Below are 20,934 nucleotides of genomic sequence, written 5' to 3' on the forward strand. Positions count from 1 at the left end.
TTTAGCACAGCTGCTTACTATTGTGTTCATACTGATTGTGCCATGAGTCAGCTTATGCATTAATTATTTCCCCCCATTTTTTATGGAAAAAATTTCTCTTCCCTGAAAATGGGTGCATCAGGAAAGTAATCATACCTATTTTTCTCATAGAGTAGCTTCATATATTTATGTTGGAGCACAACAAAATTGTTGCTGATTGCATTTAAGTACAATATATGTTCCACTCTTTTTTATTTTTTTGAATCCTAGATACATTTATCCTCTGAACCATGTATGAGAAAACTTAAATTTCATTTTCCCCTATATATGTGACTAAGGGGGTGTTTGGATACGGGATGCTAAACTTTAACAGTGTCACATCGGATGTTTGGATGCTAATTAGGAGGACTAAACATGAGCTAATTATAAAACTAATTGCAGAATCCTGTGCTAATTCGCGAGACGAATCTATTAAGCCTGATTAATCCATCATTAGCAAATAGTTACTGTAGCACCACATTGTCAAATCATGGACTAATTAGGCTTAATAGATTCGTCTCGCGAATTATACTCCATCTGTGCAATTATTTTTGTAATTAGCTTATGTTTAATACTTCTAATTAACATCTAAACATCCGATGTGATAAGGTGTTAAATTTTAATAGGGTGTTCCTAAACACCCCCTAAATTACTGCTTTAGTGACTCCGCATTAACCTTCTGTTACCTAAACTTTTGGTAAAAAAAAAAAAGCCCTGCTCCTATATGATTCTTTGCTTTTTTGTTTTGGGCTCACCTGCATCACATAGCCCTCAATCTTTGACAATGGTCCTTTCCCTGAATACCAAAGCATTTGAATCATATATAGATTATTGCTGCGAGGGTTTCTTTGATGTCAACTGCTTTTTAAAGTGCTCAAGAAAATGCATCAGTGCAAGATAAATATATGTACGCTTAAGATGTTCAGAATTGTAGCATCGTATAGTTGCATTATGCAAATCTCTGTAGTTGTGCTAATTGTTTTATGCCACATTGATTAGTAAACCACCTACTGTTTACTTTTGAACCATACATCCCTTTTCAGTAGAAGCAAGCACGATCTTTTAATACTTATCTATTTTGAGATATCAGTCCAAGTTATTTGTTAAGAAAAAGAGAGGAGTTTTCTTAGCAAAAACATTATTTGCTTTTTTTCTGGAATAACAATGTTAGACTCTACTAGGCAAATGTTTTGGCAACTTCAAATTCACTTAGAAAGGTGCAACATAAAGGCACTCGTTATCAGTTATCGCAATTGATGATCCAATTGGAATAGCCTATAGTTTCATTGTTGCAATCTGGATCAAGTATTTCTTACTTGCAATACTCCTTTTATTGTTTATGTAAGCGTACAAAGCTGCCAAGAGAGGAAACTGCCACATGAAGGAGCAATCTTTTTTGTCAAGTTCAATGGAATATTTGCTGATCTGCACCTTCATTCGAAAATGTGGATATGGCACATTCTAACTAACTTCTGTTTCTTTCGGTGTATATATGGTAGAAGTTGTTTAATCGACATTAGATCTTTGGAAAACAGATTTCTGATGTGCATTAGTGCACAAAGTGTAGACCATATGTTCTTGATGTACCTCCTCCTATTCACATGTTAAAATACCAGACACTACATGCCACGGTGAAGCATGCAGTAGTCATGAAGAAAGTAAAGCTATGGACATGATTATGTATTACACCAATCTAAAATGGTGTGCAACAATCAATTCATTATGTCATAATAGTGGGAATAGCACATATGCTCTGCAATGGCGCCAACAAAATCACAGGTCCTACGGGCGCGCCAAAGGCGCATCAGGTTTCTAGTATTTTTTAAAATAAGTACAAAAACAAAGTATAACATCTCCATCTAATAAAAGAAAAATGAATCGTGAATCACAAGGTAGAGATCTTCTTTTTCTCTTGCTCGATCCTTGGTATGTGTGGCATCGCCAGTCGTTTCAAGTTTGCGCTGAATTTTTTTTAAAAAAAAGGAACCGAGTCAATAGGTGTATATAATATATGAAAAATTATTGTTATGTAAAGTTATATTCAAAATTTTACATACCCAAATAATTTATTCACATAACTTATGCACATAAATATAAATAATATAATCTCTTAGCCTAACTACATGATATAACAAAAATTTATCAGTACAACTCATGCACAAAATATATAAAAATTTATCTCGGTTTAACTTATTGACATGAACATAATTTATCTACATAACTTATGCGTAAAAATATGTAATAATCTCTCAACCCTAACTTATTGACATGACCAAAAGTTTATCTACATAACTTATGCAGGGAAAATATATGCAATACTCTTTTGATCTAACTTATTGACATCATAAAAAATATGTCAAAAATAATGTGAAAACAAACATTCTTATGTAAGCTTAGTAACATGACTAAAATTTATGTACATTACTTATAAGTAAAAAATATATAATATGATCTATTTGCCTAACTTGTTGATACATAAAAAATTATGAACATAACTTATGCGCAAAATTTGAATATGCAAATAGTTTCTCCTCCTAACTTACTGACATGACTAAAATTTATATAACTCATGGTCTAACTTATTAGCGTGACATAATTATGTCAAAAAAGTTGTGCAAATAATATTTGTTCTATAAACTTATGTGACTTGAGTTATTGAATGGTAAGCTAATATGATTTACTGATTTAGAAAATCTGACAAAATGTTTAATACACATAACTAACTTTGTACCACACGAAGAAGTATTGTCCTTTGTTACTTGTTGAAGCACTCTCGGACTCATCACTTTCATCCATGCCAGCTGAAAAAATAAAACAAGCACAAAGCATTTGTAAAAAAGCAATTACTCGATCACTGGAATTAACGCATTACTACTCCCTACTGGACATTGGCTACTTTTATAGTGCAGCTCACTACATAAAAACTGCTGAAATGTTTGTACTGAGCATTAAAAAAAGGGTATTGAACATACATCCTATAAGCGTACTCGACATCCTTTTATCCACATTCCAAAAAATATATCCCTACAATTGCAACATGGAAATTTATCAAAACTAAAAAGGATTGAAAACTAAACCTTCTCCCTAAAGACTTTGATAAATAATTTATTAGAAAAACTTTTGTTTACAACCTTTAAAAGAACCTTCTTAGAAAAAACTTATAGAAAATAATTTGATGAGTAACTTTTAAAAGAAAACTTATGTTAGCAACTCTTGTATAAAAGAAAGCTGAAAAGTATATGAAGAAAACTTTTCAGAACAAGCTTCTCAAGTAAAAAACTTATAACTCATATGTGTTTCATATCAACACTAAATAAAAAGTAAACCTAGAAAAAATAGCTCTGTAGACAATAAAAAAGGAGGAAATAATTGACTTCTAATTCATATGTAACTTTGTGCATAATTTAGAAATGATACATAACTTGTGATACATAAGTCGTGTGCATAACTTTATTCAGTGTATAAATTATATTTATGTGCGTAACTTTGTGCATAAATTATATTTATGTGCATAACTTTGTACCATAACTTATACCATGCAAATTTTCTAAAAGGAGAAAAATTATGCATTTTGTATAACTCCTTCGCATAACTTATGAACTTCAGGTATATAACAGATGACTTTTTGTGTTTATGTGCATGATCTATACAATGCAAAACTTTTGGTGGGAAAAGTTTTCTTATGAGAAACGATTTGACATAAAAAGTTGTTTTCATAACATTTTCAAAAAAACTTCAACAAGAATCATAAATCAAATTCCTTCTCTATATAATTAAATTTATGTAGACAAAAAAATAAACAGTTTTACTAAAAGTTTATTCAACAAACATTGTAGAAAAAAAGTTATGAACAAAATTTATATACACAAACTTATGTAGGTAAATTTTATGTAACAACTTCTTCGAACAAAAAGTTATATAAGAACAAACAAATTGTATATAATGTTATATAAATAAGTTTCTACACAAGTTTATCTAAACAAAAAATTATGTGACAACATTTCAAAACAAGGTTATGTAACGAAGTTATATATTCATCTCAAATTTTGGCTCATTCTGGAAACCTCCGACAGTGCTGCACCTAATCAGCGGCCGTGCTTAACCCACTGCAGACGTTTCATTCGCCACATCTACGGTGAGTTGCGGTTGGAATAAGAGATGAACTAGCTGGCTTCTACATCAATTGGGCATGCTTGAACTATGGTGTGAAACCAAACGCCTGCCACTATGTGCCGTAGTTGCGGCGCGGTGAGCTGCGGCGTGGTTAGGAGCGAACCAAACCAAGCCTTGATGAAGTTATCTACATAAAGTTTTGCTCGTTACTGCAAGGGTCCTTATCTGCGTCCTGAATTTTCTCTTTGCAGTAAAAGCAAAACAAAAACCTCATGTCCACTACTGATGGTGACAACAGTGGGCAAAAATCATATATAATCCATGACACCATTTACAAATACATCTCAAGTAGAACAAAGTATTGCATAGTGAAACGTCTATCCACATATTTGTTAACCAAAAGATGAAATACACTAACTATTTGCAATATACAATTAGGCGATGGGTACTAGAATCAATCTTGCGAAAACCCATATAATATAATGATATTTTTACTGAGAGCACATTGCGATTCGAGTAACTAATCTCTTTCATATGCTGAGATTTAATTAAAATATTGGCAATCACATAAACAAAAGATTAAAAGCATATATGTTTTTATAGAACTCTAATTAGTCTAAAACTATATGTCAGCCAAACAAGGAATAGTCCTCACTTTGTTCCAGCAAGCAGGATGATATCCACTAGTTCAATTTGAAAAAATGAAGTTCACTACTAAAAGACCATATTGTCATATTGTTCTACGGCAGAATAGGCAAAATAAACAGAACACAATCGAAGAGGAAATCCTAAGATAATCAGGCCATGAATGAGCAAAACATTATCATATTCAAAATACTTTCAACATAGATTCAGCGGAAGATGAAGAAGGAAGCAAGGAGTCTGTGGGCTCACCAGGCTTTTGCTTCCGCCTGCTGCTCTCCAAGCCAACGCCCCTCCTCCAGACCGCGATGGCGGAGCGTTCGAGAATCCCAGCCACCGCATGGCTGAGCTGAGATCCACTGCAGTTGGGCTCGTGCTCCACCAGGCTACCCGCACGACAACTTGCGCGTTGTCCAACTATGCTCCCGCGGAGCACGTACGGAGGCTGAATCGGGCGATGTGAAGGCCGGATCCGGCAGGACAGATGCCGCAGCTCTCCCTCGCCGCTAGCCTCCGCCAAGTTGCTGTCAGGCAGATGCATGGCAAGCCTCCTCCTCCGGGGCCTCAGCAACCGCGGCTCCGCGCCGCATTCGCCACCCCGCCTCCGCGTGGCCCCGCCTCACGGACGGACGATGTCGCCGGCAGCCGCTACCGCCGCGCGGGGCCAGGTGCGGCCTCAACCCACCGCCGCCTACAGCCTCCTGGACGGGCTCATGCCGCGTCGCGCGAGATCTGCGGCGACCGGCGCGGGATCCGCCGCCGTCGGGCCCAACTGCGTCGATCGCCAAATCGCTTCTCCGCGGACCACCATGTAAGCGGCCACCACCACACCCCACGAGCTGCCACGCGCTGACCTCGCTCCTGCGTGCTCCGCCGTTGCTCGCCAGCTCAGTGCCGCCTCTGCTCCCACCGGCCACCGGGATCTAGGGGGGAAAGAGGGAAATTGAAAAGGGAAGAAAAGAGAAGCGGCGGAGGAAGAGAGGGGAAAAATTAAATCCTAATTTTTCTCCCCTGAAATGTGAGCGGCCTCAAGTGGGCCCCCCGGCACGTGCGGAGCGCTGCAGGCTTCCAGAAATAGACGAGCGCTGTCCGATCGATCGCTAGGAGGAAACCAGCGACCGAGCGTAGAATCAGCTTTTCGTGTTTTTATGCTTATGTTTTGAGTCAAGTTATTCATCCAATAGTAGTATTCCACCAATCGTAAAATTCTTGGTCTGTTCGCTTCAGTTTATTCAGCCGGCTTATCAGTCATCAGTGTTTTTCTTTCACAACAAATCACCCGTTTCAGCTTTTGAGCCGATTTATAAGCTGAAGCGAACAGGCCCTTATACTTGTGTTTGTCTAGATTGGAAATGTGAGTTCAAAAGCGTAAAATTTCAGATACTAGTATGTACCTTACCACGGGAGAAAAGAAATCTCCTCAACCAATAAACATCGCACAAAATACATGTCATAACTTGATTTACGACCTACATCAACCAGGATACAAATTTGTGTGTAGAAGGATTCATTATACTTTCAAGAAATAATCATTAAAATAGTAGTGTATCACTCAGTGGTGGAGAATAAGCTTTTATCGCTCACCTGGACTTCTTAGCCCTCTTTCCTTTAGAAGAAAAATATTTGTGAATGCTAGCCCTCGAATCTTTGTTTGCACGAATCAAACCCAGTGACAAACCCACAGTGGTATTCAGCTATGTTCAGATGTGAATTTAAAAAGATTTCATATTGTAACATTGAGTTGGGCCAATGTAGAAGTTGAAGCATTATGGTCGGTGAATATCATGGGGTCCAAAGTTGAAGCCTTATGCAACCCCAGTTCAGCCTCGTGGCCGGGTCCGCCAGCTGCGCGTCACTGACTCGACGTCGTTCCCTCTCGTCTGTTGCTTTCGTAGGTATAGTACAGCCGAGATTTGGTTGGGATCTAGCAATATCCATGGAACAGCCGCAAGCGATCCACTGTGTGTACTGCCGTGGATATCCATGTCGCGCAAGTCCACAGCCTGTGTGGGGTATACTAGTGAATATCCCGTGCGTGTAAAATGCTACTTCTTCTATCTCAAATTGTAGATCGTTTTGACTTTTCTAGATGCATAGATATTATTATCTATCTAGACATAGAGTATATCTAAGTGTATAACAAAGTGTATGAATATATAAAAAAAGCTAAAACGATCTGTAATTTAGAACGAAGGGAATAATCTGCACTAAGGGAGTAATCTGCACTGTGCAATACTGCTTGCATGAGTGTAACACACGAATGGTAAAAATGACCATATTTTATTTTTACTACTATAACATTTATATACATACATGTACAATTCTTCATCCAGGTAAATTGATCACACACGGTTCATACGTCGCACATATGCAGACAGTACACTGACTGTACGTTCCAGCGTTGTTCAGACCTTGCTGGATCAAGTTCTGACGATGTGCATGCATTATTACCTAAAGCTATAGACAGCAGTACGTAGTAACTGTACCGGCCGCCACTGACGACTGAACCGGCCAGGCCATGACATGCATTATTTCATACACCGATCGATCAGAGGACATGTTCATCAGGCGACAATTCAAGCGGGTACGAGAAAATCCTCTGCCCGCGCGACAGGATCGCCTTGGGATCGTACTTGCGCTTGCGGCGGGCGAACCTGTCCCAACTGCCGGGCCCGAAGTGCTGCGCCGCCCACTCCGCCTGCGTCGCGTACGACGCCAGGTACTGCGTGCACGGGATGCCGGCGCCCTCGCAGAAGCGCGCCACCTCCGCGTTCTGCGCCTCCATGCGCCCGAGGTCGCCGGCGGCCACCGCCGACCGCAGGATCGCCACCGTGTAGAACACCTCGTCGCCGTCGTCGTCCGGGAACACCGCCGACATGGCGCCGTCCCACATGCGCCGGTTCATGGGGTAGACGAGGACGGGGCCCGTGGCGCCGCCGCCGGCGCCGTCCCGGAGGAGCACGCCGTGGAAGACGCCCGCGGCGAAGTCGAGGATGCGGGAGCGCGGGAGGAAGAGGTTGAGCCACGGGTGCGGCACGTCCCAGAGGCCGGCGGCGCGGAGCTTGAGCTCGCCGGCGCGGACACGGTCCAGGAACTCCACGTACGACACGTCCTGCACGAACGCGAAACCCCGCGCGTACTGCAGCTCCCGCAGCATCATCTCCAGCCCCTGCATTATGTTGATGCATGCAAAAGTAATTACTATTTACTGGTAGTAATAAACTAGAAATTAAACTACCGATGACGCTACGCTAGGAGTTTAACCTGGCGTGCACGGGTCATATCAGTATATATCACATCGTGTGGGTAGTGTACTCTAGCTAGCTAGCTACTCCGTATTCCTTTATTCGCATGTATACTTCTACATACATGTTAAAAATGGTACTCCCTCCATCCTAAATTATAAGTCATTCTAAAAATCTTGGAGAGTCAAAGCATCTCAAGTTTAACCAAAATTATAGAGAAAATTATAAAAATTTATGATACTTAGATGACATCATAAATGTTATTATATTATCATATAAATTTGGTCAAACTTGAGATACTTTGACTCTCCAAAATTTTTAGAATGACTTATAATTTGGGATGGATGAGTACGTGCCAACGTGGTGGGTGGCTAGTGAAGAGACTGCTGAGACGACTTTTTGTGCAGATGCAGGCACGCATATGCAACAGCTACCCAGGCCTAACATGTTCTGACCAAAGCATTGTAACCCAGCTACCACAGCACAGATAGCTGTTACATGCTAGCAAACGTACTGCTCGCTCGATGAGTTCGTTGTTCTTGATGGACAAGTGTCACGTTGCGCGTAAAGATCCGGGCACTGTTCCTGGCATGTGTCCGTACGTGCCGGGATCTGCGAGTACATGCCAACTTGCAGCTGGTAGCTAGCTAGGCCACCGTGAGCCACGGATTGGACTGTGGTGCTCGACGGCTCGCGCGGTCCCTTTCGTGGAAAAACGTGGCCGTCCCAACTGACAGATCTTGCAGCTAGTACGCTCAGCACTGTAGCTGCGGGTGCAAACAGATCTGCAAAGAGATCGGTGTTCCAGCTGCACTGCCTGGCTAGGTCCATAGCTTCTCTTGTTATGTGAATGCTAGCTGTATGTGCAGTATAGGCCATAGTGAAGAGAGTGTACTCAACTACTCTCACATGTGGTCGTACGTTAGTAGTATATCCCCTAGCTCCTTGGCTCTTGCTAGCCGAATGACTCGTTGCTAGCCGAGGTGCACTTGCTACATTTGTAAATGATTATTTATTTTGATGGAGCACAAGTCTTACAATAACATGATCATGTCACTAGGCTATATATACGCATAGCTTGGATCATGTATTTGGCTGGCTACCGTGACTAGCTATTCGTACTAACCAAGTGAATGTTTATCAAAAATTCCTGCACAGATTTATGAGCAACAATTCAGCCATTTCCCGAAAAAAATTAAATTATTTTCCACATAAGTTTTGTATCTTCTCTTTTTTTTCTTTCTTTTATGTGACAGTCTCGGCGTGTTTAAAAAAAACTAGAACTTGCTTCCACCATATAGGAAATATATATCGGAATTTTAGTTAGTCAACTAAAAAGTTTAGTAACAATATTTCACCAGTCCAAACTGGTCGTTACATGTATATCGTGGCTATATTTTATTTCAAGTGAAAAAAGAAAGACAGAAGTTATTTGTGTACAAATTATCGTCATCATCTAAAAAGGTAACGAGTAAGTTATACTATAAGAAATTGCATTGGCAAACTCGAATAATCTTTTTTAAGAATTCCCCCTGTCTAAATGTTCACTAGATATTTCACAAGCAACTATATTTAATTTTCAAGAGCGAAATGGAAAATTAAGCCTTTTACGTTTGATTTGCGAGAAAAAGTACGTACTGCACCCCATCATCAAGCAGACAAGCACTATATGCCTCCGCTAAACTTTTAACTTATACAAGTCTTTAAAAAAACACTTTTAACTTATGCAAGGTATGGGTGATGGAGGATGTGTGTCCAATCATTATCGCGAGAAAAAAGAAACTTGCTCGATCTGTGCGTTTATCTTGCTTTAATTTGTACTCTGGAGAAAAGAGTGCGCGGAAGTTTGCGAAAGATATGCACCACAATGGACCGACAAAGCCAGGCCAAGTACGATGTTGACGCTGCACGACTGACTGTTTATGTTGTCCCCACCAACACTTGCTGCTTGCACCATTGGGACCATGCATGCATGCGTTACGGCCAAAAGTTGGGCACAATCCCAGAGCAGTAACCCGGCACGTAGAAGTTAAAGCGGGTCATTAATAATTACCTTGTCAACGTCGGCGGCGGACGTGTCGCCGGCGCCGCCGTAGTAGACGGCGCCCTCGAGGCAGTAGAGGACGCCGCCGGCCCCCTTGGCGAGCGCGGCGACGCGGGCAGCGTCGCCCTCGGAGAAGAAGGACGACGACGGCGGCTGCGAGCGCCAGCTCCCGATGAGACCCTGGTAGTCGGTGAGCACGGAACCCTCGACGTAGTCCATGATCCCCGCCACCGCGCCGCGCTCGGCAATGAGCCGCTCCTGGTCGCCCGTCAGCACCGCCACGTCGGTGTAGAGGAGCCGCACCCACCGCGCCCTCGCCGGCGCCGGCGCCAGCGGGATCCGCGCCCGCGTGATGATGCCGAACTGCCCCAGCCCGCCCAGCACGGCGTCGAAGAGGTCGGCGTTCTTCTCCTTGGAGCACATCACCATCTCCCCAGTTCCTGCACGAACCGAAGAGGTCATCTTGATCGTCAATAATTAGAGGGTGTTTGATCGCCGGACTAAACTTTAGTCCCTGTCACATCAAATATTTGAACACTAATTAGGAGTATTAAACATAGGCTAATTACAAAACCAATTTTACAACCCCTAGGCTAAATTGCGAGACGAATCTATTAAGCTAATTAATCCATCATTAGTGAATGTTATTATCAAATCATGGACTAATTAGGCTTAATAGATTCGTTTCGCGATTTAGCCTAGGGGTTCTGCAATTAGTTTTTTAATTAGTTCATGTTTAGTGCTTCTAATTAGTATCCGAATATTCGGACTAAACTTTAGCTCCAGGATCCCAACACCCTCTTAATCTCCATGTCTGCGGCACCGGTGATGACGTGACGCGTGAGTACGTGACTGTGCACAACGACGACGACGGCGATGTGCGTACCGGTGATGACGTCGAGCTCGAGGACGTTGGATATCTGCGGGCCGTGGCGGAAGGCCTGGCCGCTGATGCCGGCGTTGGAGAGCGTCCCGCCTATAGTAAGATGGAGGTAGTCCGTCCAGGAGCGCGGCGTGAGGCCGTGCGCGAGGGCGGCGTGCAGCACGTCCACCCACAGCTGCTCGCCGCCGGCGTCGACGTAGCGCCCGGTCACCGAGACGGCGAGCCTCGCGGCGGCGTCGGGCCCCGCCGCCAGCGACGCCATGTCGACGACGACGCCGCCGGGTGCCGCCGCCTGGCCGCGGGTCGAGTGGCCGCGCCCCCGGGCCGAGACCGGGAACGGGGTCGCGCTCGCGCTGGACGCCCGCAGCAGCGCGGCGATGTCGGCCGGGCTCGACGGGTAGAACACGGCCGCCGGGCGCGCGGCGGCCACGGACACGTTGGTGCCGAAGTCGGTGGACGCGAGCGCGGTCGCGGCGGCGTCCGTGCGGACCCGGCCGCCGGTGGCGTCGGCGAGCTCGCGGACCCGGTCGACGACGGACGCCGGCGGCGGCGAGGCGAGCGTGGGCGGGAGGGTCGCCGCCTTGAAGACGGCGCAGATGATGAGGACGGCCGCCATGGTGATCATAGCTTCGATCTCACTCCTCTACGATGATGTCTCGAGCTCTAGCTAGCCTCCTCTCACTCTGAGTAGTAGTAGTAGGAAGTAGTGGGGAGCCCGGGTGGCTATAAATAGCCGGCGGTGGCTGGACTGCAGGTCTTGGTGTTAGGAACCGGCTTTAAGTAATCACTTGCTAGACTGAGCCGTCCATGATCCAGTGCATTAGCTGCGACGACGACGACGACGACTTGCTTGGAGCTGAGCTGAGCTTTAGTTGAGATCTGTAGACAAAGACCGAAAGATATGCATGGTGTCGTACTAGGTCTAGGTGATCAGACACGTATGAATACATACATACAGCACAAGCGTGCGCATGTGAACGCGCGCAAGAAGAGTCAACAGTCAAGAGAGAGATAATGGGGCCGGCCGGCATACGCGTACGTACGATGACAGGAAGACTTTCTCGGGAAAACGACAAGCTTCCAAGATCCAGGATGAGCTAGCACACACGGTACGGTAGAGCTACAGCTCTGGGCCGTACGTGGAGGCACTGATCCATGATCCTGCAGAAGAGATCCCTACCATGCATGCCTTGTTGCATGATTGGTTTCTCTCTGTTCGATCGGCTAGCTGCTTTGCCACCATTCGAATCGCGCCGGACGATGCTTTTGCATCCTCTTTTAGGTTCGAGGACGATGCTGAATGGAACAAAAGAACCGTAGAAATGGGCAGGCACATCACGTAGCTAGCGCAAAGGGGGTCTCTGCTGGTGATCGATATGACTCGATCGGATGGAACTGTGACACTCATGGCCAGCTTTACGTACAGGTCACCAAATTTTCCTCTATAGCTAGTATTGGCCGGGTCGACAGATCAGAGCCCACCAACGCCCACGTTCTGTTCTCTAGCATTCAGCAACCGGCCGGTTGGGGCCCGGGTACGTGCACACAAGAAATCAAGGACAGTAGTGTATCGTACTCGTGCATATATGGACTGACTACCAGTAAGCGTGTCAGGCTGACATGTACGTATCGGCATATGGTTCCGTCGTCAGTCGTCACATGGGCTAGCTCGAACCAAATCCAGTCGATCTGTCCACCGTCCATTTTGCCTCTTTCGTAAAACAAGACCACTATCTCAACTGGCAACAAGCCGTGCATCGGTATCTATCGTACGTACGAAAATCCTGGCAAGATTGGTCATGCACCTGATGATTATTTTATTCATCTGGAAAAACACATTGAATGATGTTGAACTACTTACATGTGCATGCATGCCAATTGGGCGGCTAACTTTGGTTTGAAGGATGGAGACCCGATCATCTATCTTCTCAGCTCTCGTATTTTTGTTTGGTTTAGGAAAATGGAATGAGTTGATCCATTACGATCAAGCACATGGTTAGCTTAAGATTGCGGAATATGTTTATCCCTCCATAGTTTCGATATAGCTGGTAAAACATCGATACCGTCTCTAACATGACACTTTGACTTACGATATTAAAATTTTTATTATTAAAAAATAACTACATGTTACGAGAGCATTTTTAATTAATCAATTTAGTAATGTTATAGTGTTGTGTGTGGTCAACCTATTTAATAAAAAAGTAAATATTCATGTAGTCAAAGTTAAAAAAAGGTTGACTTAAGTCAAACCAATAATAGATAATAAGGTCCTGTTTGGATCATCAGTTGTCATTAATTTGTTACAGTATTTCGTTAGCTGCCCCAACACGCATCCAATAGCCAAGCTAATAATTCTATACTAAACATGTCTGGAGTTTCAAACTGAAGGTTGGACAGTGCTTGCATGGGAACAAATGTAAACGTAGTAGACGTAAAATAAAATCAATTCTATACTGTGGCGCGCAAGAAGCCAAAAAAGTACTAACGAATTTTGGGGCGGATCGGATCGGACCGGACAAGCAAATAAAGATGGTACGCAGCGCATCAAATCCACTGTTGCGCATTGACCCCATCAGCCGCGAGAGGCAAGACCAAGTGGTGGACATGCACGATCCGAGACGTACACACACGCACTGTGTCTGTGTGTGAGGCAGTAGGGCTAGTAGGAGCGGAGCAACAAGGACAATGAGTGTGTACAGTGCGGCGTACGAGATCGACGACGCCAACGACGCCGCTCGCCAGCCAGCGACCACCACAGGCAACCCCACGGATCTGACGGCCGTGCAGGCGTGCACAGTGCACACATATCCCGGCCGTTCGGGTCACCGGCGCCGGCCGTGTCGGGCCCCTTCCGTCCTCACCGCCTTTGTTTGCAAGCGAAGGCGAGATTGCTGCGCCAGATCCAGCGGTACACTGACACGTACGCCGGTCGTCCTGTCGTCGTCTAGCTAGCGATAGATGCTGCAAACGCTGGCCAGCGAACAAATCGCCTTGATGAGATCGATCGATCGAGGACGGAGCACCTACTCTCTCTGGGCCATCGTTTGTTGCTATCTCTATCCCTGCATGCCATGAGGAGGATCGACGAGTAGACGACGACGAAGCAAGTCAATATCTAATCTCCCATGGAGGCAGAAGAAGATGATAGACTCATCTATCATCCATGCAATGACAATTGGTTCTAGCTGGTGCAGCAGATGCTACGTTCTACAGTACTCGGTCGGTAGGGGGAGAGAGAGAGAGAGAGAGAGAGAGAGAGAGAGAGAGAGAGTACTGCACCGGGCGGGCAGGGTGACAAAGGAAATCCTGCATATGTTAGTACCTTTTTTTTCCCATACATTCTTCCTAACTCTCTTCTTAACTTTGGTGTTACATATATATTTGGGGATTTTGAAGATTCAGGGATTTACTAGAGTGACTAGCTAAAGGGAATGCTAGAGGAATAATGCTTCTGTCTCGAGCATGATGAGTCATGGCTCATCGTATCTAGCTGGAATCCTGTCGAATCAAGCGATGGCCTTTGACAGTTTTGGGTTGCTGTAGCTCCTACTGTCTATCTGGTACGTACGTTACGTGCAGATCGATATCGGCAGCTCGCTGATGAACATGTCAAACGAAATGTTGCTCGATCGGCCCCTTCATGATCTCTCGTGAGATCTTCGGTACGAGATCCTGATGTGTGAAAGTGGACCACGCATTCTATCCGTAATGATGCATGCGCGTACGACGACGAGTGGCAGAAGCGAAATCTTTCTCCAAGAAACTTACACTATATCTACTTTATTTTGGATATATCACTACTAGAAATATGACCTCCTCTCATCCCGAGACCTGTTATGACCTCCTCTCATCCCAAGGCCTGTTACTAATATTAGCATTAGTACCGGGTGCAACAGATGATGCTGGGAGGGCATCCCGTGGACCCCTTTAGTACCGGTTGGGGGCAACAATCACTAGTAGAGAACTCACTTTCCATGCACCCCCTTTTGTCCCGGTTTAAAGTTGGTCCGGGATAAAAGGTTTACCAACCGGAACTAAAGCTCGGTCACTAGCGGGAGGCTCACCAACTGGGACCTTTTATCCGGGTTGCAAAGGCTAGTGGAAAAAAAAGTCCTGAGAGGCCTTTTATCCCGGTTTGAAACACCAACCGGGATAAAAGACCCCCTTTTATCCCGGTTGGTGTTACCAACCGGGATAAAAGGGTCGAGGTCCTTTTATCCCGGTTTGTAATACCAACCGGGATAGAAGGGGGTCTTCTATCCCGGTTGGTATTTCAAACCGGGATAAAAGGGTCCCCCACGGGGTGGTTGAAATCCCTCGAACCCTTTTATCCCAGTTTGTAATACCAACCGGGATAAAAGACTCTTTTATCCCGGTTGGTGTTTCCAACCGGGATAAAAGGGTCCCCTATGAGTTAATACAAAAGGATTGCATCCCCTATATAGTCAGATGTGCTGTGTAGGTGGGATGGCAAGGAAGCTACGCGCGAGGCTGGAGGTCGTGGGTTCGAATCCCACGCACTGTGCACGCGCATATTTCGTGTGAAAAATCACGTGACTTGTGACGTGCGCGTGTGGGGGCCTATCCCCGGGATTTCTTTTTTTTTTTTGCAGCACCTGGCATGGGGATCCTTTTTATCCCGGTTGGTATTGGTATTACCAACCGGGATAAAAGGGGATCTTTAGTCCCGGTTGAGTGACCCGAGACAAAAGACCCCCCCCTTTTGTCTCGATTGGTTTATCCCGGATGGATTTTTGGAAGATTTGCACCCTACCAACCGGGACTAATACCGAGTTCTCTACCAGTGAATCGGTACTAAAGGGTGCATAGTAGTACTGGTTGGTGCCCCCAACCGGTACTAATGCACCACCCACCCTCTAGTACCGGTTGGTGGCCACAACCAGTACTAAAGGGGGTACCCTCTAGTACCGGTTGCTGCCCCAACCCGGTACTAGTGTGGCATCCCCCTTTAGTATCGGTTGGGGGCAACAACTGATACTAGAGGGCACCCCTTTAGTACCGGTTGTTGTCCCCAATCGGTACTAATTTTCTTTCTATAAATACCCTCCTTCTTCCTCCAGCCCAAGCCAGATCCTCCAGCTCGAGCTTCACCCTATCCACGGCGAAATAGGGGAGGTTTTGCCGAATTTGTGACCATTTATCAGGGATTTCACTCATTCAAGTGTTCTAAAGGTTAGAAACTTCATCCTCCATTGATACATGGTTAGTATACTAAGTTTTATGCTTTAGAGCTAGAGTAATTTGTGACTTTTAGACTAAGGTACAATGGGGAATTTTTTCATTTATATGAATGTGTTATTTAGAGCTCATATTTGTGATTTGTAGAATAAGCTACAATTTTTTAGATGCTATGATTCATACTAGTAAAAGAAATTGATATGAGGTTAGAGAAATAATTTTATAGTTTAGTACTTTTCAAATATGAGGTAAATAAATTATGGCTAATGTGAGCGAGATAAATTGTGGTACATAGAGATAATTTGTATATTTCTATCTAAATTTTTAGCAACATTTGAGTTTAATGGTACTTGTATCGGTTATTTCAGGAATTGCGTTATCAAATTGTAGGAAATAATGTTCATTTCACGCTAATTCAAGAATTTTTCTATATTCTATAGCTAATTCAACATTTTTACCACAATTTCCAACTAATTCATATACTGCAAAAATAGAAAAATAATTAACCACAGCTTCACCCTATCCATGGCGCCATAGGGGAGGTGCTGCCGGATTTGTGACCATTTCTTGTGGATTTCACTCATTCAAGCGTTATAAAGGTTAGAAACTTCATCCATGTGTAATATTTTGTAGATGGATCGACAATGGATGTACAACGCAGACAAACGTTCCATGGAGTACATTAATGGCTTGTGTGGTATTCTCAATCAGGCAGAATCCAACAAACCGCCATCTGGTTTCATTTGTTGTCCATGCAGAAATTGCAAAAATAAGAAGGATTACTCATCCAGAAAGACTATTCAGGCCCACATATACAGTTCTGGATTCATGCCTAACTATTTCCCGAGTTTTAAAAGGATGCAAGGAACATACGGTTTGGTTTAAGTACAGATGGGTTCAATCCATTCAAAGAGTTCAGTAGTGGTCATAGCACTTAACTTATGACCTTATGTATGTTCAACCTTCCGCCATGGTTGTGCATAAAGCGGAAGTTCATTATGATGCCGATAATTATCCAAGGTCCAAAACAACCTAGCAACAACATTGATGTTTACCTAAGACTGTTGGTTGATGAACTTCTACTGTTATGGAAGGAAGAAGGTGTACGTGTGTGGGATGAGGATAAAAAGAAGATTTTTAATCTACGAGCATTGTTGTTCGTAACCATCAATGATTGGCCGACGCTTGGTAATCTGCCCGGACAGTCAAACAAGGGATTCTGAGCCTGCACGCACTATTTAGATGATACTTGCAGCATGTATTTGAAGCACTATAAGAAGGTCATGTGTACGGGCCATCGTCAATTTCCTCCTGCTAAGCACCTTCTAAGAAAGAAAGGGAAGCATTTTGAAGGGGAGGAAGAAAAAGATACTAAGCCCGTTCACCGTAATGGTAAATGTGTATTTTCTATGATAAAGGATGTGAGGGTAGTCTTTGGGAAGGGCTCTGGTAGCCCACCTGTTCCGAACGATGAGGATGGACATGCATTCACGTGGAAGAAGAAGTCTATATTTTGGGAGCTATATTATTGAAAGTCCTTCAGGTCCGTAATGCAATTGATGTGATGCACTTGATGAAAAATCTTTGCGTGAACGTGTTTGGCTTCTAGGGTATATATGGAAAGGCAAAAGATACAATTGAAGCATGTCGGGACCTAAAACGTATGAAACAACGAGATGCCCTACATCCAGAAAAGAGAGACAATGGGCATTACTTGCATCCTGTAGTTACACTCTTAGTAAGGAAGAGAAGGAAAGCATGTTTGAGTGCTTGAATAGTATCAAGGTCCCATTGGGCTACTCCTCGAATATAAAGGCATTAATAAACTTTAAACAGAAGAAGTTCATAAACCTAAAGGCCCATGACTGTCATGTCCTGATGACACAATTGCTGCCTGTTGCACTAAGGGGTATTCTTCCAGAGAATGTGAGAATGGCAATCGTGAAGCTATGTGCATTCCTCAACATAATTTCTTAGAAGGCAATCCATCCAAACAATCTACTAAAGATGCAGAATGATGAGGTGCAATGCCTTGTCAGCTTTGAGATGGTCTTCCCACCTTTCTTCTTTAATATCATGACCCACCTTCTAGTCCAACTTGTTGAAGAGATTTTTATCCTCGGTCCTATATTTCTACACAATATGTTCCCTTTTGAGAGATTTATGGCAATTCTGAAGAGTTATGTTCGTAACCTGCCCGTCCGGAAGGAAGCATCGCAAAGGGATATGGAACAAAAGAGGTCATTGAGTTTTGTGTTGACTTTATGGACGACTTGAGTTCGGTATCACGCTATGAGGGGAGACTGAAGGGAAAGTGCACATTAGGGAGGAAAGCTCGGATGGACATCGATGAGAATACATTTCGTAAAGCACACTTCACGGTCCTACAACAATCATCCCTGGTCACTCCATATATGGAGGAGCACAGGGCTAATGTACGGTCCTCAAACCAAGGGAAGACTGAGGCCTGGATTACACGTCATAACATTGACACTTTCGCCTCTTGGTTGCAGCGACGACTGATGGGTGATGACACAATTAAAGAACAACTAGCATGGTTGGCTAGGGGTCCATCTATCTCAGTATCAACTTTCGAAGGATATGAGATAAATGGGTACACATTTTACACCAGAGCCTAAGACCAAAAGAGCACAAACCAAAATAGTAGTGTCCGTATCGATGCAATAGACAACAATGAAAAAAAGATAGATACTATAGTGTCATTGAGGAGATATGGGAACTCGACTATGGACCTTTGAAAACTCTCTGTTTCGGTGCCAATGGGTCAAACTTACTGGAGGAGGCATAACGATAGACAACTATGGGATGACAATAGTGGACCTAAAAAATATTGGATACAGAGATGAACCATTCATCCTAGCCAATGATGTGACTCAAGTTTTCTACGTGAAGGACATGACAAGTAAACCAATAAGGAAGGGTGGTGCTAATAAGTTAGATGATCAGCCAAAGCGCCACATAGTTCTTCTAGGGAAAAGCAAAATCATTGGAGTAGAGAAAAAGAGTGACATTTCAGAAGATTATGATCAGTTCGATGATCTTCCTCCATTTTCAGTCGAGGTTGACCCAAGCATCCTGTTAGTCAAAGAGGACGCTCCATACTTACGCTGCGATCACAACCATGGGACGTTCATCAAGAGGCGGGTTATTAACGTTCCATTAGATGATGTTGCGCAATGTATTTGAACAATTATGTTGTATTTTTGTTATTAACAAAGGAATTAATGTAATGGTGCTGGTTACCATTAGGTTTCTCAACCTCTTCAGTTTCAACATTCATGTTTTTATGGTCATCGGCTATAGTTTCATCTGATGCTCCATTCTTATCTCTCTTTATTTCACTATTTTTGGGTACTTTGGTCAATGGAGTAAAGGGAGGTGAAACTTTTAAAGCGCTTCCAGTAATTCCTCTCGCTTGTTCTCCTTTGGTCAATGCTTAGATAATGCTTTCATTTGTTTCACTTTAGTTGTTTGGACAAGTTGCTGAATCTTACACTTCGCACCGACCGGCAATGTCATTATTAAACAAGAACTGATTTTTTGCATAAAATCTCACCCTATTAAACAAGAACAGATTTTTGCATGGTTAAAATATTAAATATTTTGATTTTTTAAGCATCATTAAATATTAAACAATAAATTTACGTACAATTAAACAAGAACATGATTAAGTCATGGTAAACATGTTAAGAACACTAGAATCACTATTCTTATAAATTTTTGCATGGTCAAAAAATCTATTTTTTCAAATTTTAAAGTTAATATAAGTATTATGACCATTATAACCTATTACTAAGTTAAAATTAATAACTTTACCATGTTTGATATTTGACCGCATTTGACATTTTTATAGTGTATATCTAATAAACATGAAGCTACCAAATTATTTTTACAATTTTTATGAATGCTATTTGATTTAGTACGCAATAAATTAATATAAGAGCAATTGTAAAAGAAAGAAAAATAAAAAGATGGGTGGGAAATTGAAACAGGGGTATGCAACCCCCCGTACTAAAGGGGCACATTTTCATTTCGCGCGCGGGGAGCCCCTCTAGTACCGGTGCAAAATAATAACTGGTACTAGAGCCCCCCCACCCTCTAGTACTGGTTGTTCCTAACACTCAGTACTAGAGGGTCTCTAGTACCGGCTGTGATTTTGCACCGGTCCTAGGAGGGGAGGGTTAAAGGCCGCGCGCAGCATCCTCCCTCAACACTTAGCCAAATTCTGCGTTTTCCCATTGTCTTCCTCCTTACGCGCCCTCATCGCCCCACGCCGCCCCCTCGTCTCCCGACACCGCCATCGGCCGTGCCGCCCCCCTCCCCCTCCCCCCACCGCCGCCCGCTGGTCCCCGTCGCCGGCCACCTCGTCGCCGCCTCCTTGCCCGATCTGATGCCACCCTCTCGTCACTGCCCCCTCGCTCGATCCGCCGCCGCCTCCTCCCCCGACGCTGCCGTCGCCACGCCTTCATCCGTCCCCGTCTGCCGTCGCTGCCACCCCGGGCCGCGGCCCCCCGTCCGCCCCCGCGTGCGCCCCTAACTTGCGGCGGCCGCGGGCTTACGTCAGCACATCATATATTTTTTTATCTAAAATTGTAGAAAAATTTAGAAAAGAGCTAGGAAATTATCTAAAATTGTAGAAAATTATATAGAAATTTTAGGAAAATTTGTATAAGTGTTGGAAATCATGCCATTTTTTTATTTTTGCAATCCTAGAAAATAGCTAGAAAATATAGAAAATTATTGGAGAGCTAGAAATTATAGAAAATACG

General features: G+C 43.7%; 2 protein-coding genes across 5 annotated transcripts; both read right to left on the reverse strand.

Moving 5' to 3' along the window:
* Nucleotides 1-1,668: 1,668 nt before the first annotated feature.
* LOC101771503 lies at nucleotides 1,669-5,826 on the reverse strand. 4 transcript variants are annotated; one of them, XM_022826382.1, is made up of 4 exons: nucleotides 5,026-5,826; nucleotides 2,991-3,042; nucleotides 2,750-2,819; nucleotides 1,669-1,979 (listed from the first exon to the last, which is right to left on the reverse strand). In XM_022826382.1, exons 1-4 carry the CDS (start codon nucleotides 5,113-5,115, stop codon nucleotides 1,904-1,906), a joined length of 288 nt encoding a protein of 95 aa, XP_022682117.1. In that variant the 5' UTR covers nucleotides 5,116-5,826; the 3' UTR covers nucleotides 1,669-1,903. The 4 variants fall into 4 exon arrangements, with proteins under 4 accessions (XP_022682117.1, XP_004968537.1, XP_004968536.1 ...); XM_004968480.2 differs by having other exon boundaries at nucleotides 2,743-2,819; nucleotides 5,026-5,822; XM_004968479.2 differs by lacking the exon at nucleotides 2,991-3,042 and having other exon boundaries at nucleotides 5,026-5,823.
* A 1,227-nt stretch (nucleotides 5,827-7,053) lies between these two features.
* Nucleotides 7,054-11,679, reverse strand: LOC101770056 (cytokinin dehydrogenase 2). The gene is made up of 3 exons (XM_004971688.4): nucleotides 10,949-11,679; nucleotides 10,072-10,502; nucleotides 7,054-7,942 (listed from the first exon to the last, which is right to left on the reverse strand). Exons 1-3 carry the CDS (start codon nucleotides 11,568-11,570, stop codon nucleotides 7,322-7,324), a joined length of 1,674 nt encoding a protein of 557 aa, XP_004971745.4. The 5' UTR covers nucleotides 11,571-11,679; the 3' UTR covers nucleotides 7,054-7,321.
* Nucleotides 11,680-20,934: the final 9,255 nt, after the last annotated feature.

This window comes from Setaria italica, chromosome V (genome assembly GCF_000263155.2).
Source record: "Setaria italica strain Yugu1 chromosome V, Setaria_italica_v2.0, whole genome shotgun sequence".
NCBI lineage: Eukaryota > Viridiplantae > Streptophyta > Magnoliopsida > Poales > Poaceae > Setaria > Setaria italica.